General features: G+C 42.0%; 1 protein-coding gene across 1 annotated transcript in view; it reads left to right on the forward strand.

Annotated features, from left to right (window-relative positions):
• The window catches only part of CCT6A (chaperonin containing TCP1 subunit 6A), a 1,157,445-nt gene that overhangs the window by 992,201 nt on the left and 137,733 nt on the right, over positions 1-27,511 (forward strand). The window contains exon 13 of the mRNA XM_044054211.1: positions 84-156. Coding sequence (XP_043910146.1) covers positions 84-156 — 73 coding nt within the window. The remainder of the gene's footprint in view (positions 1-83; positions 157-27,511) is intronic.

Raw genomic sequence — 27,511 nt, forward strand, 5'->3', positions numbered from 1 at the left:
ATTAGATGAACTTTTGTGCTTTGGCAATTGTTCACATACAGTTTGAACAACATTCAGATATAAAAGCTGCCTTTCTTTTAAAGGTGAACCCATTGTGGCATCAGAAGCTGGAATTTGGGATAATTATAGTGTTAAGAAACAACTGCTTCACTCGTGGTGAGTATAATTTTATGTTTAGTTGGCATTTTGTGATGGACTTTCTCTCTACTTCATGGGGAATGCAAGTGGTGGCTTTTTCTGTTCCTTAAGCAAAACAGGATTAAGTAATATCCTTGTCCTCATTTGCATGTGTGATAACCATTTGGACATTAAGGATGTTTTTATGGTGAGTGTTCTCCATACTTTTCAGTTCTGAAACTTTTACTGTGCCATGATTTATGAACAGAAGTAATGTTTACTGTAATCGAAGCTGAGCACATTTCTTGAACTGTTGAGCAAGTACATGCTTGTTGTATAAATCTCTGTAATATTAGTAAAACTTTTGGGAGGTGACTATAAAACATTTTATTGTCCTTATTTGTCACACGTCACCATGTTGGGAAGAATTTTTTTTTCTCACATGCCCCTTTTCAGAGTCTAGTTGTTAAATTTGGTCCGGTAGATCATGGAACAGATTTTATAGCTGCATGTTTACCAAGCTTCCTGGTGTAATTTCCCTGCAGCTTGCAAAGTAGCATGTGCAGTGTTTTGACCTCTTTGAAGGTTTCTTTGCCTGCAGTGGCCTGCTTTTTGGAGACTTCAAATGTTGTATTCTTGAACTTTGCCACTGAGAAGGCATTTAGAAGCTTTCTCTACCCTACCCAGGGAGGAAACATCCATTGTGTACTTAATTTTTCGATCTCCGCTTTGTTTCTGTGAACTGGATTTGCTGGTGTTTCAGATTATGCTGTATGCCAGCTTTTGTAGCACATAAAGGATTTTGTCGGAGTCCTGAGCTGCAGGAGGCTGATTACTCCATTTGTTTCCTGAAGCTTTTGTTGCCAAGAAACTGTTTGAGGTTTTCTTTAAAACTCTGTGTAAAAATGTATTATAGTGATAACAGAAATCGTGAAGTGCAAGTTACTAAAAATGTAAAACGGAAAAGTTTTTGTTTAGTCAGTGGGCTGTGTAGTAGTTTTACCTTCAAACGTTTGCCTGGTGAAATTGATTTTTGTCCTGCAGATATATGAAAGCCTGTATTTTTGCCAGAATTTACCAGTATTATACCCAAACCAACATTTGTCTCTAAAGCATGTATGGTCAGCCCCAGTGTCATTGGGAGGATAGCTCATCTCTTTAAAAGCTTTCCTGTGATGTATGACAAATGCAGCTGTTATCTGATATTGTTTAAAATATACAAATTACATTTGTAATATTTTCACAAGACTGCAAAACAGCATTACTGTGTTTTAACTCATTCACTCCAGAGCAGCTCAGAAAAGGCTGCCTGCTTCCACCATAGGAACAATAGTGCAGCCTGAGCTCATTTTCAGATAATCTGTTTGTAATACCATACAGAAAACAAATGTTCATAACTCTAACCATAAGAGCTAGACAAAAAATGTAAATGCAAAAGTTGTTTAGCAGACGCTGACCTTTCCAACATTATAAATGTTGATAGTGCGTATGTAAGTCATTAAATATTTGCCAGGGATTGCTGATATTGTGCATATTTTTTACCTTTTTGGTACAACAAATTGTATCTTGGTGAATGTACCATGTAGACCCATACAATTTGTAATTTGTTTGTTTGTGAATGTCCGCTTTAAAATTATACCTTAACCATTACTGTGTGATGCTCCATCATGGAGATATTCACAGAAATATGATTAATATTATAATTCCCATAATTGATGAAACATAATCTCTCATCACCTTTAGCACAAACTACATATCTGTCTACAAGTTGTGTGGCTCAATGTCTGCTTCAAAACGATGCCTCATTTGTGTCGTCAACTTTTTCCCTTGCAAAGATATGGGCATAATGAAAAATATTGCAAATGTATAATTTTTATAATCCTACAAGATTAAACAAACTGTGATATCTGTGCATGTATACAGCATACAGACACTTTTACCATATTGTAAAGAGTAGTACTATCTTCAAAATGAGGACACTGACATGCTCCCTTGCAAAGTTATTTACCAAAATATGTAAAGCATCATAATTTCCATAAATTAAGTCCTAAAACTTTGATATCTATACATGCGGTAGCATTGTTACCTCACAGCAAGAGGTTCTCCCATTCGATTCTCTGCTTGGTTGGGAGTGCCTTCTGTGTGGAGTCTGCATGTCCTCCCCGCGGTTGGGTAGTGTTCGAAAGACGTGCCTTCGTTGAAGGTTGGGCGTCGAGCTGGCACCTCGGCGTTTCGTAAAAATCTACTGCCAATCATTAGCGGACCGGAGTTCCGCTGTGGCGACCCCTTAACCGGGAAAAAGCCGAAAGACACAACAACATGTGTACAGCTTACAGATATAGTTCTTTTGCTATGTTGTAACTATTAATACTGTTTTCAAAATGAAGTATTACTTTGCAAGGGAGCATGTCAATGTGCTAAGTTATTTACCAAAATATGAAATAAAATAATTTTCATAACCTTATTCCTAAACAAACTTGGATATCTGTATATATGTACAGCATACAGAGTTATTTTATCATGTTGTAAGGAGTAACACTGTCTTCAAAATGAGGCATCACTTGGCACACTTACATGCTCCCTGTATTAAAAAGTCATAATTTCTATAAACTAAGTCCTAAAAGTGTGATATCTGTACATGTGTACAGAATACAGACACAGTTCTTGTACCATGTTGTAACTGTTAATACTATCTTCAAAATGAGGTATTACTTAAGCACATTGACATGCCCCCTCAGTTATTTACCAAAATATGAAAAATAATTCATAATTCCATAACCTAAGCCCTTATATCTGTACACGTGTACAGCACACGGCCACAGTTCTTTTACCATGTTGTAAGGACTAATACTGTCTTCAAAATGGGAAATTAGCCTGTTGACATCTTTTCTTAGCCAAGTCATTTACTAAAATATGAAAAAAAAACGTTTTCATAACCTTAGTCTTAAAAAATATCTGTAGACATGCACAGCATACAGACACGGTCCTTTAACCAATTTTGTATGTACTAATACTGCCTTTAGAATGAGGTATTACTTAGCAAATTGACAACTTACCTAGCAAAAGTTATTTACCAAAATATGAAAAAAATCATAACATAACCTAGGTCCTAAACAAACTGTGATATCTGTACATGTGTACCGCCCATGGGCACAGTTCTTGCACCATGTTGTAAGGACTAACACCATCGTCAAAATGAGGTATAACTTAGCACAATGCTTCCTTGCAAAGTTATTTACCAAAATATAAAAAATATAAATGTCATAACCCAAGTCATAAACTATTACATCTGTGCATTTGTATAATTAGCGGTTCTTTTACCAGCTTAAAATGAAGTTGTACTCCGCATGTTGACAAAATCCTTATTCAACAAAATGACAATTATCCATTTTCATAATCTGAGCCATAGTATGCACTATCTGTACAAATGAGTACAGCATAAAAAACTTGCACTTTTACTGTGTTGTAAGCAGTGAAACCAATAAGGTTTTCATAAAATGTAATAGTTTCAATTACCTTAGTGGTCCTACTTGGTTATAGTTGTTTTCCATCCTTTGTCACTAGATACATGTTGCCTGTATTTCCTTCATTGCTGCCATCACACCATTATGAGAAAAAAGAAAAGAAATGGGGGTTGGGGGGGGGCTTCTACTCGACTCCACAACAGAATCCAGACTCTGAAATGTGCATTCATCAATGGGATAAGTTCAACAACTTTGAGTAATATAAATAACAGTGAGTTTGACCTGACAAGTGATAATGATTCAGTGTTATACTGTAACTGCACACTATGTAAATTAATAGTGTGATAATGACTCACACTTCAGGTTCTGCATGTTCAGACAATAATTATAATTGTTGCACACAACCTGTTGAGCAGACATTAATTACATTCCTGATGTGGGTGTAATTCAAGACTTGAGTCATTATATAGGTTCATAGGTAGGTACTAGGCTATTGGCCCTAAGGTCTATATAAGCCTAGCCGAAAAGGTACCCTGGCTTTCGCTAACAAAGAAAATTTAATTATTTTCCTGTGCCCCTGTCGAGTAGAGCCACAGAGGTGATCCCCTGGGTGACTTTTCTAATGTTCTTCGGGTTTCACTGTTGCAGTCATTAAATTTGTATAATCTGCTGGCAGGTTGCCCTCAGTCGGCCTGATTAACAAAGTCTTGGGTCCTGCGTCGGCTGCTGTCCCTTCTTCCATGACGTCAGGGGTATAAAACATGCAGCCGACGCCATTTTCATCAGTCTTTCTTGATGCACGGTGCCTGAAGCAGAAGCAGTTTGCAAGTGCCGGTCGGTCGTCTCCTGAAATTTTCATTTTCGAGTTTCGGAACCAAAGTCTTCAACCTAAAGCCAAGTACCCCGTTGGGGAAACTTTTTCTTGCTCCTTACCGATGTCAGTAAAAGTTAATAATTGTATTACTTGTGGGAAGCAAATACGTCATAAGCATTTTCATTTATACTGTATTCCTTGCCTAGGCCCTGACCACAAAGTGCCTTGCTGTCTGTTTTGTGCTAAATTTAATCAAGTGCACTATTAAGCATCGGTATATTTTTGCATTTAAATATTTTGGATCAAGATTTAACTATCCAGAATTGTCGTTGGTTAGCAATCCGACTACCGGAATACACAAAAAACGCAAAGAAAAAGACAGACCGTCGAGGACCAAAACAGACGAAGCTTCCCCTAAGCCAGTACTCAGTGAGGCGCTTTCGCAGCCCTTGATACCCGCTGCTTTTGATTTGCAGGCCTCTACTGAGACCCATTCGGAGTCCAGTGTGCCGCGAGACACTAGTATTGAACCCGTGGATGTCTCTACCTTAGATGGGTCCGGAGCCGTTGAGCAGGCAGCGGCTTCTGAGGGTGTTTTCAGGCCTAAAGATTTGTATATTAAACAGACGCCAGCTTCAAAACGTAGGCCAAAATCAACTTCTATGTCTAAAAAACTGACGCTTAGGCCATGTGCATAGGCCCCTATGCCTAAAAAACAAATGATCAAAATGGCTGAGTATTTAATTACCTTGATCAGGGGTTCGCATCCCCCTCCTGCTAAGAGGCCTAGGCCAAGGCACTGACTATGAATCTTCAGATGAGGTTTCTATTTCTTCCGATTCCTCTTCTGATCAGGAATTATCTGTTGCACCTTATGAGGACTTTGATGCAGAAGATTCCATCCCTTCTGCCTGTCCTCCAGATCATATTTCTTTTGGAGAAACCTTGCATACCTTAAGGGAACACTTTCACTGAGAGTTAGGATTTCTCAGAATCTAAAAAGAGGCCTAGGGATTTCCTTCTTCCTCAGCATAGGCCTTTGGCTATACCTCCTCTTCTAGACATTGTTGATTGTTTTCTCAGAATCTAGCATGGCTCCTGATTCCCTGCCTCCTGCTCCTAGTAAGCCAGACAGATATTACAGGGTTCCTGACTCCCAAAAATTCCTTTTTAAAAACCTACTGCTGACCCTGAAATCATTTCTCAGGGTCCCAAGGGCGTTTAGGCTTCTGCTGCTAAAAATCCTACCCCTTCTGATAGAGACTCCAGGGCGCTGGATAGATGGGGTAAGCAACCTTGGCAATCAGGGCTTTAAACTGTCAAGTTTCATATGCTTAAATATCAGCAGCATGTCATGGGCTTACTTAAACATAAAATGATGATTTCTGACTGTGTGGAAAATAAAGTTACAGGATTTATTGCATTCAGCTGAACAAGTTGGAAAGTATACTTTGCAATGTGGTTTTGATTCTTTGGAGGCCTCTTGCGGGGCTGCTGTAACTAGATCTGTGATAAGAAGGCATGCTTGGTTCAAGTAGCAAAATCTGCCTGATCATGTTAAAGCAAAATTGTTGGATGCTCCTTTACAACAGGACAGTCTATTTGGCAGTAAGGCAGAAGAAGTTTTGAAAAAGATGGAAGATAAAGCTAAATCTATGCAAACTGTAAAATATTTCCTACAAGTGCAGCCGCCCAGGTTCAGTAGGCACTAATCTACTAAAAACTGGTCCTTTCCAGTACCCACCAGAGCCGCTCAGGTCAAACCCAGACTCTCCAAAGGCTCCAGGTTTCAGTCACAAGGAACTTGCAGAACAAAACAGTGGGGTGCCTTCACCTCCAAATCTGGAAGTAACAAGGCACCTCCCTACGGTAAACAGTCTCAATGACTTTCCTCTGCCATCTCCAAGCACTTATTTTTTGGCAGCCCCTTTGGGGGGAAAACTAGCACTTCATGCACAAAATTGGCATCTAATTACCCTGGACAAGTGGGTTTTAAATATAGTATCCCAGGGATACAGATTTCACTTCGACACGTTGCCATTCCCAAACGGATGGCCAGATCTGCCTCCAAATCAGTGGGCAGTGGCCCAGAAACAAGTTGTCCCTCATGAATATGGGGGCTATTCAACCAGTACCAGACAAGGAAAAGGGACAAGGTTTTTATTCAAGACATTTCCTGGTACCCAGAAAAGACGTATCATGGCGTCCAATTCTGGACTTATCCATTCTAAATACATTCCTGGACATTCCAAAATTCAAGATGCTGACTCTACAACAGTTACTGCCTGTGCTAGGCAAGGATGCCTGGTCGGTAACTCTAGACTTGAGGCTTACCTGCATATCCCAATCAGGGAATCTTGCAGAAGATACCTCTGCTTCAAAGCAGGCTATTTGCATTACCAGTTCACTGCACTGCCCTTTGGCTTATCTACTGTGCCCAGGGTCTTCACAGAGTGCCTGGCACCAGTAATTGCATTTTGCAGACAAAGAAACATTCAAATTTATCCTTATCTGGACGATTGTCTAATTCAGGCAGAAAACAAGGACACTCTTCTACAACATCTGACGTTTGTAAAAAGGCTTCTAACTTGTTAGGGTACACTGTAAGCGAAAAGAAATCACAACTGGTACCCTCTCAAATAATTACATTACGGGTGCAAGCTTTAATACAACTGCCCAGATGACTCATCTCACGCCAGAAAAACAAATCCAGCTGATGACTTACTTCTTACAAGTGGCCACAAAAACTTGGCTATCTGCAATATTTAACTGAAATGCTTCACAAGGGCCTATCTTTCTCTTCCATAAAAATCCATGCCTCTGCCATTTCAGCTCATTACAACACAGAGCCTCCCCTCTTTTCTCATCCCCCGCTAAAGCAGCATCTCAGAGGGGCCAAAAATTTAAGACCACCCAGGAGAGCACCAACTCCTGCATGGGACGTTTTGTGTTGGAAAAGCTCACCCTACCTTCTTTTGAGCCAGCTGCTACTACAGATATAAAATTCTGCAAGACAAATTCTGCAGGCCTTGGCATTCATGGCTTCCTGCATTCTACTAATTCCATATGCAAGACTGCATATGAAGAAAACTTCAGTGGTACCTAAAAAGCTTATGGAGTCAACATTGTCACAATCTGGAAACAATGATTCCTATCATTCCTTGCTTGCAGCAAGAGTTCCTGTGGTGGGCAGAGGCCTGTCACCAAAACAAGGGACGGTCATTCATTCCACCCCCTGCAACCCAAACCCTGACTACGGATGCATCAGATTATGCTTGGGGGGGGGGGGCGCATCTGGCAGGGAGATGCATTCAGGGCAAATGGAGCCCAAATCAAATACACCTTCATATCAACCAGAAAGAGATGCTAGCTGTACAGAATGCTCTGACAGCCTTCAAGGACTTTCTTCATCCAGGACAACTACTGATAAAGACAGACAACACCACAGTTATGTGGTACATAAACAAGCAGGGGGGTACCCATTCCTACCCCCTTTGCAGACTAGCCATGGCTTTGTGGAACACAGCCTTGACTTACCAAATACATCTACAAGCTCAATTCCTGCCAGGAAAAGCAAAATACTCTGGCAGACGAACTAAGCAGAAATCTTACGGACCCACACGAATGGAAACTGGATCCACAAATCTTCAGCATGTTGACACGCAAATGGGGGAGCCCAGACATGGATCTTTTTGCCTCACCCCAAAACTATCAGTTGGACAAATTCTGCACAAGAATCCATCTCAACAAAAGCTTGGAAAGTGGATGCTCTATCCTTCAGCTGGAAAAACCTTTCAGTCTATGCCTTTCCCCCTCTGCCTCTGCTCTGCAAAGTATTACTAAACGTCAGTTAGGAAAAAACAAAAATGATTCTGATTGCTCCAGACTTGCCTCGTCAACACTGCTACCCGCTTCTACGCAATATGTCACACCTTCCTCCCTGGTTACCTGCCTCAGACACTGTATCTACTGTCTCAGCAGAACTGTCAAATTCTGCACACTCCATTCCAAACTCTGAATCTTGCAGCATGGCTAATCAGCTAATTTCACCAGTTACATCTCTCAGAAAACCTGTGATGGATTTCATTTTGGAGGCTAGAAGGCCTAGTACGAGAAAATCTTATGCTGATAAAGGGAAAAGATTTTGTGCCTGGAACCAAGCACAAGGAATAAGCGCAGCAATACCCAATATTCCTCAGATTCTGCAATATTTAACTGAGATGCTTCACAAGGGCCTATCTTTCTCTTCCATAAAAATCCATGCCTCTGCCATTTCAGCTCATTACAACACAGAGCCTCCCCTCTATTCTCATCCCCCGCTAAAGCAGTATCTCAGAGGGGCCAAAAATTTAAGACCTCCCAGGAGAGCACCAACTCCTGCATGGGACCTCAATTTTGTGTTGGAAAAGCTCACCCTACCTTCTTTTGAGCCAGCTGCTACTGCAGATATAAAATTTCTGTCTTGGAAGACAGCTTTTCTTTTAGCAGTCACTTCAGCTAGAAGGATTTCAGAACTACAGGCTCTCATGGCAGTGGAGCCTTTTATTATCTTCTACCCGGATAGGGCGCTCAGGACCAATCTATCCTGTATGCCTAAAGTGGTATCTAGTGTGGCTCTTAATCAGACCATTCATCTGCCAACTTTTTTCCCAAATCCACAGAACATTCATTGGATGTACATAGACAACTAAGATTCTTCTTAAACAGGACAAAACCTCTAAGAAAATCTGAGCAACTACTGGTGGCATTTGCTGCAGGGGCAGAGGGAAAGGCCATTTCAAAGCAGACTATTTCAAAATGGATAAGCCATTGTATTCGTTTCTGCTACATGCATCCTGGTAAACCTGCCCCCAAGGGGATCAGATCCCATTCCACCAGGGCTGCATCTACTTCTGCAGCCTTTCTCAGAGGGGTTCCTACCAGGAACATTCTAGAAGCTGCTACCTGGAGCTCAGTTCATACATTCACCAAACATTACCATTTACCTCTCTTCTCTAAATCCAGAGCAGGCTTTGCCACTGCTGTCCTGCAGGGCCTTATAGCTGCTCCTAATGCTGTACAATTCCATCCTCCCAACCATAGCTTTGGGATTCTACCCAAATGTAATGACTGCAACAGTGAAACACGAAGAACATAGTACAGTTGTGTACACTTACCATAAATGTAGATGTTGGAGTGTATTCACTGTTGCAGTCCTGGTTACCCACCCGCCAGCCTCCTACTTTTCTCTTATACCTCTTCTTTCTTTTACTATGCTCAAAAGCCTTTTTGTTGTATTTGGTTTTAGTTAGAGGTATATTTTTTGTGTTCTAAATTACATGTGTGTGTGTGTGTGTGTGTGTGTGTGTGTGTGTGTGTGTGTGTATATATCTATATATATTTTTTTTTGCTCCCCATTCGGGGGGCACCTGACATCTGGGGCAAGAAAAACTGATAAATGGTGTCAGCTGCATGTTTTATACCCCTAACGACCTGACGTCATGGAAGAAGGGACAGTAACCGACGCAGGACCCAAGACTTTATTAATCAGGCCGACTGAGGGCAACCTGCCAGCAGATTACCCAAATGTAATGACTGCAACAGTGAGTAACACTCTAACATCTGCATTTGTTGTAAATTTACACCACTGTACTTTTCCCATACAATCGTCAAGATTCTTCCTGAAGAGTGCTAATGAGGTTTGTTTGATATAGATGGATAGTTTGTTCCAGAGTATGGGAAGTCTCTGGGACAGGAATCTATCCCTCCAGCATGTTCTGTTTATTATGGTGACTAGGTTTAGGTCCCTAGAGCGTGTAGCTTGGAGGGATTGGGATTTTTTTTAAATGGAGCATGTCCAACAGCTCTGGGTTTGACATAGCTTTGTATGTTAGCAGAGATTGCCTCTGAGTAGGCTATATACGACCGAGTAAAGCTGGAGTTTTTTGAGACGGTCTGTATAGGGCATCTGTTTGAGGCTGGTAATCCTCTTTGTGAGGTATTTCTGCGGCCTTTCCAGTTGCAGATGTCTTGTGAGGTACATACCAAAAGGGATGTTGTACTCTGTAATGGGTCTGAGTGACTAGTAGAGGGGAACAGTGACCTCTTTTTTTTTTTTTTTTTTTTTTTTCCTGGATGAGAAACCTTTTGTGATGGTGTGCCACGTAGGATTTCCTGACTACTGTGGCAATGTGATTATCAAAGTAGAGACTACTGTCCACCTGTGTCCCAAGGTCTCTTATCACACTTTTGGTATTAAGCAGACTACCGCTTATGTGGTAGTTCATGGGTACAGAGTTTTTACCAAAGGGGTTGACCGTGCACTTTTTGGCATTGAGCTTGAGGCCATGGCTTTGACACTAGGCATCTGTCTCAGTGAGGCCCTTTTTGTAGGATGTCCACATCGTTAGGAGTTTCGATTATGGCTCCTAGGTTGCAGTCATTTGTGAACTTCACTAGCCAAAGACATTCTGTGTTAGCCTGTTCTTCAGAGAAGTAGATACCAATCATGTGATACTTCACTTGTCACTAGTCTGAAGTTGGATTTTGGAGTCTGCTACTTTCACAGTGTGGGTTCTGTCAGTGAGCCAGTTGGCAACCCATCTTGTGACATAGGGATTTAAACCTAGTTTTGTGAGTTTATCTAAAATTCCAAAGTGGGGGGATGGTGTCAAAAGCCTTGGCGAGATCTAGATAGGCCGTGTGAGCCACCTTACCCTCGTCTATGGCTTTGGTGACTGCTTCAAAGAAGTCTATCAGGTTTAGGAGACCTGATCTGCCTTTTACAAACCCGAACTGGGTGGGGTCCAGAGTTTGGAGATTACAAATGTCTTTGTTTATAAGTTTCATGGCCTTGCAGACCAGGCTCGTTGGGCTAATGGGGGGGAGGCGGTAGTTCCCGGCGTCCGTGGTGGCTTCCCCTTTGTGAAGTGGGATAACCGTTGCTGTGTGCCATTCAGTGAGCACAAAGCCTGAGGTGAGGCTATGAATGAACATGGTGCTTAGGTGGGGTGCCAATTCATTCTGTAGTTCGTGTAGAACGCAAACAGGGATGTTGTCAGGTCCCATGGATGCTGTGTTTTTTGCTTTGAAGAGTGTGGTTTTTACCTGTGCTGCCGTGATTACAGGAACTTTGCATTTTTCAAGTATAGAGATGCGCCCTTGAGGGGGTGAGAGGGTGGTAAAGTTAACACTAAACCTATCTGCCAGGATGTTGGCAATTCTCAGTTGGTTCTGTTTATTTAGTGCCATTGTGCTGTAACTCCTAGCAGATCTGAGTGTTGCCATTGAGATTCTTGACATAGCTATAGAATGTTTTGTGGTTGTCTTTAGAATCAGTGGCAATTTTGTTTTCGTAAGTAGCTTTGGAGGATTTTGTGAGATCTCAGCTTCTTACTGAGGCTGACCAGGGAGTTCCTCCAATCATGGGATTTTATTCTCTTTTTTTTTTTTGCAACAGTATTGTTTCTTCTGTTGTAGAGTTTGTTTATGGCAGGGGGCCACCAGATTGGCTTCCTTTTTTTGGAGGATAGCATCTTGGTTCTGTTAGGGATAGCACGATCCATGCACTCGTGTAAGTGCTTATAAAGTGCATTTGTGTAGGATTCAGCAATTGTACCTCAGTTGTCCACCTGCATGGGTGTCGTGAAGTTTGCCACTAAGTGAAGTTGGCTTTGGAGAATTTTTTACTGTGGTTTCTGTAATGGGGGGGATGGGGTGGGATGTGGATGTCTAGGGTGATTAGCTTGTGGTTGGATCTGACCAACGAGGAATTGACCTCTGGTGTGGAACAACGGCCGCCCATGTTCATAATGACTAGATCTAGGATATTGCTGCCCCTGGTGGGGGAGTGGATAAGTTGGTCCATGACGTTGGAATTTATGAATTCCAGAAAACATTGAGCAAAAGCGTTGGTACATGAATAGTTTTCCCAGTTAATGGTGGGGTAGTTGAAATTGCCTGTTATTAGGGTGTTGGGTTGTACCCTAATATTTTCCAGTGTATCAAGAAATGAGTGGGAATCCTGGGGCTTGGTGGGGAATCTGTAGCAAATTACAATTTGCATTGTGGTCTTGCCCAGAGTTAGTTGCACTTGGATAATCTTGGATGCATTATGCTAAGTAACTAACCTGGAGGTGTGTGTATCCTTAATGAATATGGACATGCCTCCTCCTTTAGTGTCTCAGTCGAGGTTAGGTGGCTGAAAGGTGTGGAATGAATTATAGCCCGGTAATGCAGGGGTGCTCTCTTGAGCTTTGAACCAGGTCTCCTGTCACTGCACAGATGTCTATGTTCTCCATTTTAAGGAGTGCCTCGAGTGAATGCATTTTGAGGTTTAGACGTCTACCATTGAGTAGCATTACCCTCAGATTTTGCTTGCTTGTACCTGTTATGATGATGAATTTGTCATTTGAACCTTGCCTAAAAAAGTCACTATTTGGGTGGCAAGAGCCTTACCCAGTATCCGGAATCCCATGGGTGACAGGTGCAGGCCATCTCTGGAAAAGCATTGTGGTCTGTCAATCATGTCATCCCAGGCAGACAGATACTGGATCCCCTTAGAATGACACCAGAAGCTTAGCCAGTTGAAGACCATCATATCTCTCAGTAAAAGTAGGATAACAGAAGTGTATTACTGAGTACTTCCTCTCACCAAAATTCTAAACAAGTAGTAATAAAATTTATCTCACTGAACCATCCCTCTGATTAAAATCAGACACATAAGTGACAAAGGCAGAAATATTGTCCAGAATATCTAATTGATCAATGCTGTAAATAGTGTCAAATCAGTAATACCATATTTCTCACCAAGCCCTTCCTCTCACCCAGACTACACACAAATCAGACTCAGAAGTAGTCAGAAATGTCTAAACTATTTGCTTAATTCATGCCTTCCTCTCACTCAGACTATCTCATGAATGATAAAGCCAGAAATATTACACAAACCATATTGTTGCTTCATGCCAGGATTAATGTACAAGTAGTAACATTTACTGACTAAGCCATCCCTCTGATTAGAATCACACATTATTTCCTTGGATCTGGATGCCATACTTTTACTCATAATTTCTGCCACATAAAAGAATTACCCCACCAATGTGGACACATTGCAGTCAGGGTTCAGGCTGGTATGATTAGAAACCTCTCATGTTTGAATGTTCTGCAGATACTAACAAAATATTACATTTGTAGTCTGCTAGCCGGCATTGCTATTTTTTCTTGATCTTCTGTACCTCTGCCTATCGAATGATAAGTGCAGTAACTGCCCTAGATGCCTGCAAGCTGTGGTCCAGCCTTTTCAGACAGTGTGAAACAAGCTACCCATTTTTTAAAGTGAACAATTGTGCCATTCACAAACAAGTTCACTCTAATATAAATAAAATGATCACTAAGGGAACTACTGTTAGTCACAGTGCAAAAAAAAATATACTTTTTGAAATTGGTGGTACAGCATTGTGAAGTTATAGGTATGAAGTAAAAGACAAAAGGAGACTTGATAACATTGCATAATCAGAATCTAAAAACACCAGTATTCATTAGTGTACGTAACGTGTGGAGTGAGTTTTTCATTGAGCACTTGAATAAACATTTTAACTGTCTTTCATGGAGTGTAGACACTTTTTGGTACCAGAACCTTCAACAGCAGTACAAGGAGGATAACGTTCCAAAAAATATTGAAGTGAGAAGCAATAGAGAGCCAGCACAGGACAGAACTTACAATGCAACAATACCAGGCACTAAAAAAACTACAATAACAGCATCAAGACTCATACCAGCAGCTATCACAGCATCTGTGATCTGCAGTCTGTCTGCCTGTCTGAACAATGTCCACTGTCAGAAATTTCTCACGAGCTGCTCTCCAGGTTATAATGTGAAGCCCTAAGTGGAGTATCCAGGCTTTATTGTCTATTAATATATTGCCATTTTGATACATTATAGATTTATTTTTTCAAAAATGTCTAAATACTTCCTAAATCTAATAATGATAGCCAAACAAGACCAATCTTTCTTCTTCTGATAATAAATTTGTATTTCATTATTCCTAAATGAAAATGCAGCTTTTGAGTGTTCCAAGGGGTTGAAAAACCCATAAGTGCTCTCTATTTAGCAGCAATTTTTGATCCTGCAGTGTTTGAAAAGTTCATTTCCAAACTTCTCTCTCTCTCTGCCTGAGAATTCTAACTTTTTATATTTCTTTGTATGCAGCTTAAACTTTCTAGTAAATCTCTGGCAAATAGTTTTCAGATATGTAATGATGTTAGCATAACAACTTATTTCATTTGAGTCTGAGTGCATTAACAGAAAATGTCGACATTGCATTTATCTCAGGCACGTCTAATATATTACATCAAACAGTATCTTTTTCTCTTGTGCAGTACTTTTTTTTTTTTTTTTTTTTTTAAACAAATCTAGTATCAAAAAGAAAAGAACAGTAGTAGCATGCACTACCACAGTCAAAGCTAATGAAGTCTACTTTTTGGCACCTGCAGTATAAAATATTTACCATTATTACAGCTAAGTAAACAGCCATTTTCCTACAAGGTGATGCTTATATATGTGGGATATAAAGGTCAAAAGGAATATAGTAGTTATCTTACTACAAAGAGAAGACGACCGTACACTCTGCTTGCCAACTCTGAGGCTGTGTGGATTATCGGCAAATAAAAGTCCTCATGGAGTCTGAGACGAGCTATGAAATTAGAATTACCGAGTGCGCAAAGGATTATGGGGGCACAATCGTTACTGAAGTGCAGTAACTGTTTCTAATACTGGTATTTTTTGCTTCAACGAGTGGAACTGGTTATCGCCTAATGACTGATATTTAACTTTAGTGGAAAGTAAGCATGTAGAAAATCACATGGAAATTGCACTTTCCTCTTGTCTTCCCTATGCAGTAATAACATACAACTAACAGCAAACGAGTCACACTACTGAAGATTTTTGCTGACAAAGGTAGTACTACTGGCAAGCACAAAAGCAGCACAGCTGGCTTGAACCTGTCCAAAACACGTATTTATCACTTGAGGCCAGCAAAATTGACCAACATTCGTCAGTTTTCTTAATGGTAGATATACCGGGTCTCTGGACTCCCAAAACGTCTGGGATTAGAAATGAATGCTAGTACACAGTACAAAAGGTTACCAATATAGATGATAAATTATGCATCTGAAACTTTTCAATTAGTGAAACAATTTCTATCTCTGTTGCAAAAGACTGCGATTGTCTTTATCATACTCCTCATTGCAGTTGCATTTCAACTGTGCTGGGCAAAATCTGACAAACCGTGGGTCAAAAAAAGCATAACCGCTTCCAGCTGATTTTTGATACTTTCCTACAAACGAGGCTCATCAAAGATTGCTATTATGGTGCTGTTTCTCACCTAACTCAGAATCCGCTAACATTAGCAGTGGATGATATTGATGGCTAAAAAAAAAATTGGATTTACGAAAAGATCCACCTAGGTTGACTAGGTGCCAAGTTGACAATACAGTGTATTTATACACAAACTGACCTCTGAGTACACACTTAACTAAGACTGACTTCAGCACAGTTTTCCACTTAGATAACTGGTATGTAGGACTGCAGTTATATTTATAACCGCATGTGTCTGACATTAAAAGTTTTGGCTATTAAAGTGACACTGCGGTTACTTCTTACATCCGATTTTCTCTGAAATGTTAAATATAAACATTGGGCAACTCCACAGTGAAAAGTCAGATGAGAAGGTACCGATAAAAGTTCAGGTACTTTTTCAACTTATTTTTTTAACAGTGGAGCTACAAAATGGCTGTAAAGTTAGATGCACTTGTTGAAGGGACTCTGCTGTAACTGTATACAATTACTACAGTCTCACAGTGCACTCGGATGTAAGCACAGAACTGTGAGATGGTACTCTGGGTTAATGAGTTAAACTATGCATGCATGTTAGATGGCAGGGGTCATTGGCAGAGTAGTGTGCTTTAATGTGTATCAGATGGCAGCATTTATTCATCTGTAGGTCACTCGTGCAAATATGAAATTACTAATTCATAACTGTTTATCTAAACATAGGATGTCTTCACATTATCCACTTTTTCATTTAACTGCCACTGTTTACGTAGCCCTCCCCAACATGACCGTATCTACTCCTTGTTTGCATTGTCAGTATAAATGTGGAAATTTTCATAAGTTTTGAAAAGAAGTGTCTAAGTTTGAGCATCTTATAGTAACATTTTCAATTTTTGTGTACCAAATCATGTCAGTTTGCAAATGCCATCCTGCTTCCCAGTGCATGACCGACCTACCATTCATCAGCTAATCACAGTTCTAGAGTATTTAGTAACTTGTACTCACAGTACTCTCTGGATGTCTTTATCTTGAATGGTTATTATTATTACCATTTTTGTGTATAGCACCCACTGCTTGCACACCCCCCCTTCCCCAAATGAAATTGTTGCACCATGTGTTTGCATCCATAAAAATATGGAAAATATTTCATAAATTTCCTGGAACACATTTTCAATTCTGAAAGTTATGTACATCCTACAATGTTGGTTGTAATGTACCTGCAGGGCCAAAGCCTCATATCTTTGACATGACACTTTGTTCCATAATACCGTTGGTGCTATTCTTGAGATACTGCTAAAGAAATGTTACTAGTATAGTTGCAGGTGGGTATTGAGTTGTATTGTTTAGGATGTGTGCAAGTTACCAATCTCATTTTGTCATACTTTTTTACTGACCTACATTAAAGGCATGGGATGTATTAACATTTGCTGCCATGTTCGTTAATACAGTATTAATCCAAGTATGCCAGACTGTCTTGTTTTACATAATTTTTCACATTCTTGACTTCCTTAAATGTGTATGTATAGAATGATGTTCATCGTGTTTCACTGTTGCAGTCATTATTCTTGGGTTATCCTGCTGGCAGGCTACCCTCAGTCAGCCAGAATTCCAAAGTATAGGTCCGGCATCTGTTGCTGTCGCCTCTTCCCTGACGTCAGTGCGCCAGGGGTATAAAAGATGCAGCTGACGCCATTTTCTTCAGTCTTTCTTGCCGCGCAGTGCCCGAAGCAAAAGCAGTTCACAAGTGCCGGTCGGCCGACTCCTGAGATTTTCACATCCGAATTTCAGAACCGAAGTCGTCATTAAAGCTAAGTACCCCGTTGGGGAAATGTTTTTCTTGCTCCAGACCGATGTCAGAAAAAGTTAACAATTGCATTTCTTGTGGGAAGCAAATACCTCAAGGATTTTCACTCTTACTCTATTCCTTGCCTAGGCCCTGATCACAACGTTGCTAGCTGTCGGTTTTGTGCTATATTTAACCAATGCACTGTCAAGCGTCGGTTCGATTTTGCATTTCATTACTTTGGCCGAAGATTTAATTATATAATGCCGTCGGACCAGCTGACAACCGGAGTTTACAAAAAACGCAAGGAAAAGGATAGGCATCCGAGGTCCAAAACCGACGATGAAGCCTCTGCTAGGCCAGCTGCCATTTCTCAGGCGCTTTCGCAGCCCCTGGCACCCGCTACCTCAGAGCCACAGGCCGCTTCCGACTCCCACGTGGAGCCAACTGGGCCTCTGGAAACCCAAGGTATTGGACACTCGGAAATCATTCCCTCAGATGGGCCCGGAGCCGTTGAGCAGGCATCGGCTTCTGAGGGTGTCTTCAGACCTACACAACTATATATTAAGCCATCTTCAGCTTCAAAGACAAAGACTAAAGCAGCTCAAAAGACAAAGAAACAAGTACAGCATTCTCCTTCTCAGACTTCCATGCCTAAAAAACAGATGCTCAAAATGGCCGAAGACCCAATTAGTTTGATCAGGGGCTCCCATCCCCCTCCTGATAAGAGGCCTAGGCAAAAGACAGAGTATGATTCTTCTGATCAGGTTTCTGTTTCCTCTGATTCCTCTTCTGAACAGGATTACTCCATGCTTCCCTATGAGGATTCTGATGCTGAAGAATCCTTTCCTTCAGCCTCTCCTCCTGATGAATTTTCTTTTGGGGAAACCCTGCATACCATGAGGGAGCATTTCCACTGGGAGAGCCAAGATTATTCTGAATCTAAGAAAAGGCTCAGAGACTTTCCGCTACTTCCTCAGCACAGACCCCTTGCTATTCCACCTCTTCTGGAAAATTTCTATATAAAAACTCTGCTGCTGACCCAGAAACTATATCTCAGGCTCCCAAAGGGGTTAAAGCTTCCACTGCGAAAAACCCTGTCCCCTCTGATAGGGATTCTAGGGCTCTAGACAGATGGGGGAAAAAAGTCTACACTTCTGCTACCCTGGCTGTAAGGGCTTTAAATTGTCAGTTTCAAATGCTTAAATATCAGCAATATTTAATGTCACTGCTTATTCAGAAAGTGTTGACAAATACTGAAGGTTCAGAGAACTGTTGCAGTCCAGGTTACCCACCCACCATCCACCTTTTCTTTTCTGGGACTTATCTGCACTTCACTATCCTATACAACCTTTTTGGTGCATTTGCTTGTAGATGAAGAAAATGTTATTTTTGTACATGCATTTTTATTGGCATATTTTTCAGCCTGCCAATTAGGGGGCACCTGACATCTGGGGCAAGAAAAACTGAAGAAAATGACGTTTGCTGCATCTTTATACCCATGGCGCACTGACGTCAGGGAAGAGGCGATAGCAACCGACGCCGGACCTAGACTTTGGAATTCTGGCCGACTGAGCGTAGCCTGCCAGCAGGATAACCCAAGAGTAATGACTGCAACAGTGAATACACTCTAACATCTACATTTATAGTAGGTACACAACTGTACTTTATTCCACTTCCAATCTTAGCCAGGCTTCCAGAATTATCCCCTGCAGTACAACGCATTCTGGTTTCCTCACACAGAAAGACAACTAGGAAACTTTACGCAAGCAAATGGAGGAGGTTCTCTTGTTGGGCAGACAAACACAGATCCCTTTACAGCCCCTATACCTGCAATATTGGAATTTCTAGCAGAAGTCTTTAATCAAGTGGCAGCGGCGGCCACTATACAAGTGCAATTAGCCGCCATATCAAATTATGTGGGAGACCTTGGATCCAATGTAATGTCGCATAGATTATGCAAAGCTTTCCTCAGGGGTACTTTTCTATTAAGACCACCCTTAAGAGAAATCCCTCCTCCTTGGGACTTGTATGGTCATCCTTGATTTTTCCCCCCTTCGAACCAGCATCCTCTTGTTCAATAAAGTTTTTATCTTGGAAAATGGTCTTTTTAACAACTATTACTTCGGCTAGGAGAGTTTCAGAGTTGCAAGCTGTCTATCCCCCCTCCATATTTGATTTTCCACAAAGGCAGAGTTTTCCTCAGAACAAATCCTTCTTTACCAGAAGTTTGTTCTGAAGCAAATTTAAGCCAGTCTGTAGAATTGCCTGTGTTTTTCCTAGCTATGGCAACAAGGCAGAATATAAGCGTTGCCAACTGGATGTGCGTAGACAGTTGCATTTTCACTTCCGTGGGACCAAAGATTTCAGAAAGTCAGACCAGTTTGTTTGGGCGGCCGCGGTGGTGCAGCGGTTAGCGTTGCCGCCTCACAGCAAGAGGTTCTCTGGTTCAATCCTATGCTGGGATACCCTCTGTTAGGAGTCTGCATTTCCTCCCTGTGATCGTGTGGGTTTCCTCCGGGTGCTCTGTTTTCCTCCTACATCCCAAAGACATGCTGTAGGTGGATTGGACACTCTAAATTGGCCCTAGGCATGAGTGTGCGCGGGTGTGTGCCTTCTGTGGAAGGTTGGGCGCCGGGCTGGCAACTAGACAGAAAAAACTCCACTGCCCAATCATGAGTGGACAGGTTATCCGCTGTGGCCTAAAGAAGGCCAGTTTTTTTTTTTCCTGTTCAGAAAATAGACATGACAGTCTCTAAAGTTACTTGATCCAAATGGCTTACTGAGACCATCACCTGCGTCTATAATTCTCATAGTAAAGAACTGCCAGGGAACGTTAAAGGACATTCAACTATAGCGATGTCTACTTCTGTTGCCTTTCAAATCTAGACTCCCATTGGATTCAATTTGTGCTGCTGCTACATAGGTTAATCCTCACACCTTTATCTCTCATTACAAAGTAGATGGGGCCTCCCGGAACAGGGCATCTTTTGGTTCCAATTTCCTGAAGAGTTTATTCTCTTGAGCCATCCAAGAATAAGGTGCTGGGGACTCTGTCCCAACTAGCAAGAATGAAGGCGTGATAGGACAAAACATAAAGAAGTTATGTACTCACCATAAAGTTCCATGATTGTTGTCCAGTATCTCGCCTTCATTCTTGCATCCCACCCATCCATTCCCCCTCGCTGGAGGATCTAGAGGACTTTACAGTTGGCAAAATATGGTCCGATTCCCTTCTTGCCTCTTTACCTTTATGACCAATATATTTCATAAAATTTTTTCTGTATGTTGGCATACTCTAGGAAAGTAGTCCCTCAAATGAGATCTGGGGAGCAGCCGCAAGGCATCCTGGGATATGTTGTAGCATCGACCCAGTAGAAGTTCTCGAGCTTTGGTATGTGGCTGAGTCAGAGCAGAGGATCTGCTCCAAACCCAACCAGCAAAATGAAGGCGAGATACTGGACAACAAACATGGAATGTTAATGGTGAGTACATAACTTATTTTTATGGAAACAGTAGAAATCGACATCATCTCCCAATTTACATTGGCCCTCTTCAGAAGGAACCTTGACGATTGGATGGGAGAAAGGAAATTCACCCCAGGGATCATGTCAGTTGCCCTGCTAGACAGGGGTCCAGGCAAATAGTGTAGGAAGAAATAGCCAGGAAATTGTTATGGCTAGGCTTGTATAGGCCCTAGGGCCGATAGCCTAGTACCAACCTATGAACATAAATTCAATATTAAGTGCATCCATACTTTATACCATTTAGTACAAATATGCAATAATATAACCTAAATTAAGAACTAAAGCAATTAATTTAGTCCTGGTATAAACAAAGCCTTTGTACAGCAATCCAGTAAAGCTCCTTATTGGATGAAATATCTGTCCACCTAATTTGACTGCTTTTTTTTTTTATTATACTGGCATCTGGTGCATGCATAGCTGCACACTTGGTGTAATTAATGCATTGTAAAGTAAAATATGAAAAAAAAAATTTGCTGTAACTTTGCACTAATAATCAGTAATTTTACAGAATGTACATTTTTAAGTTTTTCATAGTGCAGATGTAATAAGTTGGGGCTCACTGTATATGACACTTCACTCTCTCAATTCAATGGCTGCCATTCTTGATGTTACCATTAATGTGGAAGCACCACCAGTACTCATAAATGTGGGAACAAGCAAAGATGTGTAGCTCTGGTTATTTGCATATTGCACACCTTTTTGTGGGTATGATGAACACTAAATGGATAGTGGAAAGGAGAACTGGCATATGTACAACATCTACAGCAAATGGTAAATAACTGTGTAACATCTTCTAACCGTAGAATAGTTATGGCTGTAGCAAGTCCAAAAATTACCTTTTGAGGAATGCCATGTTGTAAAGGCTTGAGGTGGTTGTTGATGCAGATACAAAATAGTTTTGTAGCTGGTGTACTGTGGGTGTGTTTGCTAATTGGAAAGTGCTGATTTACAGTACTGGGTTAATTGCTTAATGGTTCCAAATTGGAAGTTTACAGGAACTAAAACAAAAACTTAATAGAAAAAGGGGCATCTCCGTATGTCACAATTAGTTATTTTGTACAGCACAAATGCAAGTACTCATCCGTAGCAGGTAAGAGCATTTCAGTCTAGTTCTTGATCTTGACGTGCAGATGCTTCAGACTGAACATTACCAACCTGACCACCATAACTGCTGACTCGTAGCAGCAGGATAGAGCAGATGTCTAGTCTAAAGAAAATATCTGTAGAGCGAGAGTAGCAAAGCCACAAGCAAAAGTAGGGGAGACATCTGAGCAGCCAGTTTATCAGATCGTCCTAGGTCCAGGTGTTATTCCATATGAGGCATCGTTGCAGTACGTGGCCGTATTGTCTGCTCCTACCAGGCCTTTGGTGTGGCATCTGGTGTTGCCCTTTTGGAGGCTACCAGGTTTTCAGCCCCTTGATGTCCTGCCAGACCAAAATAGTTTGTCCAAATTGGACACTGGTTCCCAAGCAGCTGAGCCAGAACAGTGCTTAATTACCAAGGGGGGTAGGATGTCAGCATAGTACAGTATTAATGAAGGAAGACATCTCGCTTCTAAGTCAGCTACGAGAAACATCCCTTCCCCAAAGCTTCACAAGTCATTGGCAGTTGCTAACTGTAGCAAGGCTTCTGTCTCCAAAAAAAAGGATGCTCACCATGTTGAAACAGAAAATTTGCTGGCAAGTCTGATATTCCCATCTGTCTCCAGTCTCCATCTCAAGACTAAGGATGACTTGAGAATATTTCAGATGTTCATCGTGTTTCACTGTTGCAGTCATTACTCTTGGGTTATCCTGCTGGCAGGCTACCCGCAGTCGGCCTGAATTCCAAAGTCCTGGTCCGGCGTCTGTTGCTGTCGCCTTTTCCCTGACGTCAGTGGGCCAGGGGTATAAAAGATGCAGCCAACACCATTTTCTTCTGTCTTTCTTGCCGCGCGGTGCCCGAAGCAAAAGTAGTTCGCAAGTGCCGGTCGGCCGATTTCTGAGATTTTCAAATCCGAATTTCAGAACTGAAGTCTTCATTAAAGCTAAGTACCCCGTTGGGGAAACTTTTTTCTTGCTCCAGACCGATGTCAAAAAAAGTTAACAATTGTATTTCTTGTGGGAAGCAAATACCTCCTAGGGATTTTCACTCTTACTGTATTCCTTGCCTAGGCCCTGACCACGATGTTGCTAGCTGTCTGTTTTGTGCTAGATTTAACCAACGCACTATTAAGCGTCGGTTCGATTTTGCATTTCATTACTTTGGCCGAAGGTTTAATTATATAATGCCGTCAGAACAGCCGACGACCGGAGTTTACAAAAAACACAAGGAAAAGGATAGGCATCCGAGGTCCAAAACCGACGACGAGGCCTCCGTTAGGCCAGTCGCCGGTTCTCAGTGAGGCACTTTCGCAGCCCCTGGCGCCCGCTACCTTAGTCACAGGCCGCTTCAGACTCCCACGTGGAGCTGACTGGGCCTCTGGATACTCAAGGTATTGGACACTCTGAAATCATTCCCTCAGATGCGTCCGGAGCCGCTGAGCAGGCATCTGCTTCTGAGGGTGTCTTCAGACCTGCACAGTTATATGTTAAACCATCTTCAGCTTCAAAGACTAAAGCAGCTCTAAAGACAAAGAAACAAGTACAGCATTCTCCTACTCAGACTTCCATGCCTAAAAAAACAGATGCTTAAAATGGCCGAAGACATAATTACTTTAATCAGGGGTTCCCATCCCCCTCCTGATAAGAGGCCTAGGCAAGAGACAGAATATGATTCTTCTGATCAGGTTTAGGTTTCTATTTCCTCTGATTCCTCTTCTGAACAGGATTATTCTATTCCTCCCTATGAGGATTCTGATGCCGAAGAATCAATTCCTTCAGCCTCTCCTCCTGAGGATTATTCTTTTGGGGAAACCCTGCATACCAAGAGGGAGCATTTCCACTGGGAGAGCCAAGATTACTCAGAATCTAGGAAAAGGCTCAGAGACTTTCTGCTTCTTCCTGAGCACAAACCCCTTGCTATTCCACCTGTTCTAGACATTGTAGATGTATTTTCAGAGTCCGGTCTGTCCCTTGACTCTTTACCCCCTGCACCTGCTAAGCCAGACAGATACTACAGGGTCCCAGATTCTCATAAATTCCTTTATAAAAACCGCGCTGCTGACCCAGAAACTATATCTCAGGGTCCCAAAGGGGTCAAAGCTTCCACTGCAAAAAAAACCCTGTCCCCTCTGATAGGGATTCTAGGGCACTGGACAGATGGGGGAAAAAAGTTTACACTTCTTCTACCTTGGCTGTAAGGGCTTTAAATTGTCAGTTTCATATGCTTAAATATCAGCAATACTTAATGTCACTGCTTAAACAGAAAATGTTGCCAAATTCTGAAAGTTCAGAGAACAAGGAAATGCAGGATTTATTGCATGCAGCTGAACAAGTGGGAAAGCATACTTTGCAATGTGTTTATGATTCACTGGAGGCCTCTTGCAGGGCCGCTGTTACAGGTTCTGTTATTAGAAGGCATGATTGGTTAAAGGAACAGAATCTGCTGATCATGTTAAAGCAAAATTATTAGATGCTCCTTTACAGCATGATACGTTGGTGCTAAAGCAGAAGAGGTGTTGAAGAAAATGGAGGATAAAGCAAAATCATGCAGACAGTTGAGGATTTCTTACAGGTACAGCCACCCATATTTAGTAGGAACTGGCCTTCAAAAAATTGGTCCTTTCCACTGTCAGGCCACAAAGAGGCAGATACAGATGTCCCACAGGCAGAGGTCAGCCCCAAGGCTCATACAGGCCTAAACAATGGGGTGCTCCTACCTCCAAAAGCGGAGAAGACAAAGCACAACCTTAGAGGAAACAGTCCCAATGACTTTCCTCTGCCAGATCCAAGCACTTTTCTTTTGGCAGCCCCCTTAGGGGGGAAACTAGCACTTTTTTCAGCAAATTGGCAAATGATTACCCAAGACAAATGGGTCTTGAACATAGTGTCCCAAGGCTACAGGTTCCATTTTCATACCCTACCAAGGGCAAAAGGTATGCCAGACCTGCCAAACAATCAATGGGCAGAGGCACAAAAGCAAATTACAGACCTCATGGTCATGAGGGCCATTCAACAAGTACCACAACAAGAGCATGGGCAAGGATTTTACTCAAGACTTTTCTTACTGCCCAGAAAGGACAAAACCTGGAGACCAATACTGGACCTGTCTATACTAAACACGTTTCTGGAGGTTCCAAAATTTAAGGTGTTGACTCTACAGCAGCTACTGCCCATGCTGTGCAAGAAGGCTTGGCTCGTAACTTTGGGCCTAAAAGAGGCATACTTGCATGTCCCAATCAGACAAACTTGCCTCAGACTCATAGCTGGCTCAATGCACTACCAATTCTCTGCACTGCCCTTTGGCTTATCTACTGCGCCCAGGGTCTTCACAAAATGCCTGGCATCAGTAATTGCATTTTGCAGACAGAGGAATACAAATATATCCCTACTTGGACGGCTGCCTTATTCAAGCAGAGAACAAAGACATTCTTCTAAAGCATCTGGTGTTTGTAAAAAGATTGCTAATTTGCCTAGGGTACATAGCAAACGAAAAGAAATCAAAACTAGTACCCTCTCAAGAGATAATATTCCTGGGTGCAAGCTTAAATACAACTGCCCAGATGGCTTATCTCACACCAGACAAACAAAGGCAACTGACTTCTTACTTCAAAAAGTTGGGAACAAAGACCCAGTTATCTGCAAGGAAAATCCTGCAGGCTTTGGGCTTCATGGCATACTGCATTCTACTAATTCCATATGCCAGACTGCATATGAGGAAACTACAATGGTATCTAAAACGTGTTTGGACTCAGCATTGCCACAGCCTGGAGACAGTAATTACCTTCATTCCCTGCCTGCAACAGGAGTTTCGATGGTGGGCAAAGGCCTGTCACCTCAACAAGGGTCTGCCATTCACTTTACCCACAGCCAGGCAGACACTGACAACGGATGCATCAGATGATGCCTGGGGGGCCCATATGGCAGGAAAATGTATTCAGGGCTCATGGCCTGCAAGCCAGGTGCATCTTCACATCAATCAAAAAGAGATGCTAACTGTTCAGAATGCCCTGACAGCTTTCAAGGATCTACTTCATCCAGGACAGCTACTGATAGATGGACAGCACTACGGTCATGTGGTACATAAGCAGGGTGGCACACACTCCTACCCCCTCTGCAGACAAACAATGACCTCATGGGACACAGCATTGACTTACAAGTTCACTTGCAAGCACAATTCCTGCCAGGAAAAACAAATACTCTGGCAGACTAAGCAGAAACCTCATGGATCCCCATGAGTGGAAACTGGATCCACAAGTCTTCAGCATGATAACAAGGAAATGGGGATGCCCAGACATAGATCTGTTTGCCTCCCCTCACAACTGCCAATTAGAGATTTTGCACAAGGATTTGTCACAAACCAGCATGGAGAGTGGACGCCCTATCCTTCAGCTGGAAAAATCTAACAGTATATGTCTTTCCTCCACTGCCTCTCCTTCCCAGGGTACTCAGAAGCCAAAAATTATACTGATTGCACCAGACTGGCCACGCCAGCCCTGGTACCCAATCCTAAAGAGTTTGTCTCAAGGTCCAGCATGGATATTGCCTCAAACTTCTCACTTGCTGACCCAACAAAACAATCAGATCCTACACAGCCAACTCAGGGCCTTAAATCTGGCAGCATGGTGGATAATGTAGCCATTCAGAACACTCCTCTTTCAAAAGCTGTTATGGATGTTATCTTGGAGGCCCAGTACCAGAAAATCTTATGCAGAAAAATGGAAGAGATTCTGTGCTTGAAACCAAGAACAAGGCATTGGCATGCATGTACCAAATATCCATCAGATTTTACAATACCTAACTGAGATGCTGGACAAAGGCCTTTCCTTTTCATCAATTAAGATTCATGCCTCTGCCATTTCAGCCCATTACAATATGGAACCCACCTATCTTTTCTCATCCTTTAATAAGGCAGTACCTCAGAGGGGCCAAAAACATCAGGCCTCCAAGGAGAGCACCAGTTCCGGCATGGGACCTCAATTATGTCTTGGAAAAACTCACACTACCTCCTCTTGAGCCAGCCTCAACAGCGGATATAAAATTCTTATCCTGGAAAACAGCTCTGCTTCTAGAAATAACATCTGCAAGACGAGTGTCGGGGTTACAAGCACTCATGGCTGTGGAACCTTTTATCATTTTTCATCCAGACAGGGTTTCTCTGAGGACAATCCCAACATTTATGCCTAAGGTGGTGTCCAGTGTGGCCCTCAACAAAACCATTCACTTGCCTACCTTTTTTCCAAACCCACAGAACAAGGGTGAGAAAATTCTACATTATTTGGACATACACAGGCAGCTTCGCTTCTACTTGGACAGAACTAAAGCTTTCGGAAAGACTGAGCAACTTTGTGTCATATTCTGCAGGATCACAAGGAAAGGCTATCTCAAAACAGACTATTTCTAAATGGATAGGCCATTG

This window comes from Protopterus annectens, chromosome 13.part0 (assembly GCF_019279795.1).
Source record: "Protopterus annectens isolate FY-2018-M chromosome 13.part0, PAN1.0, whole genome shotgun sequence".
In the NCBI taxonomy this organism is placed as follows: domain Eukaryota; kingdom Metazoa; phylum Chordata; order Ceratodontiformes; family Protopteridae; genus Protopterus; species Protopterus annectens.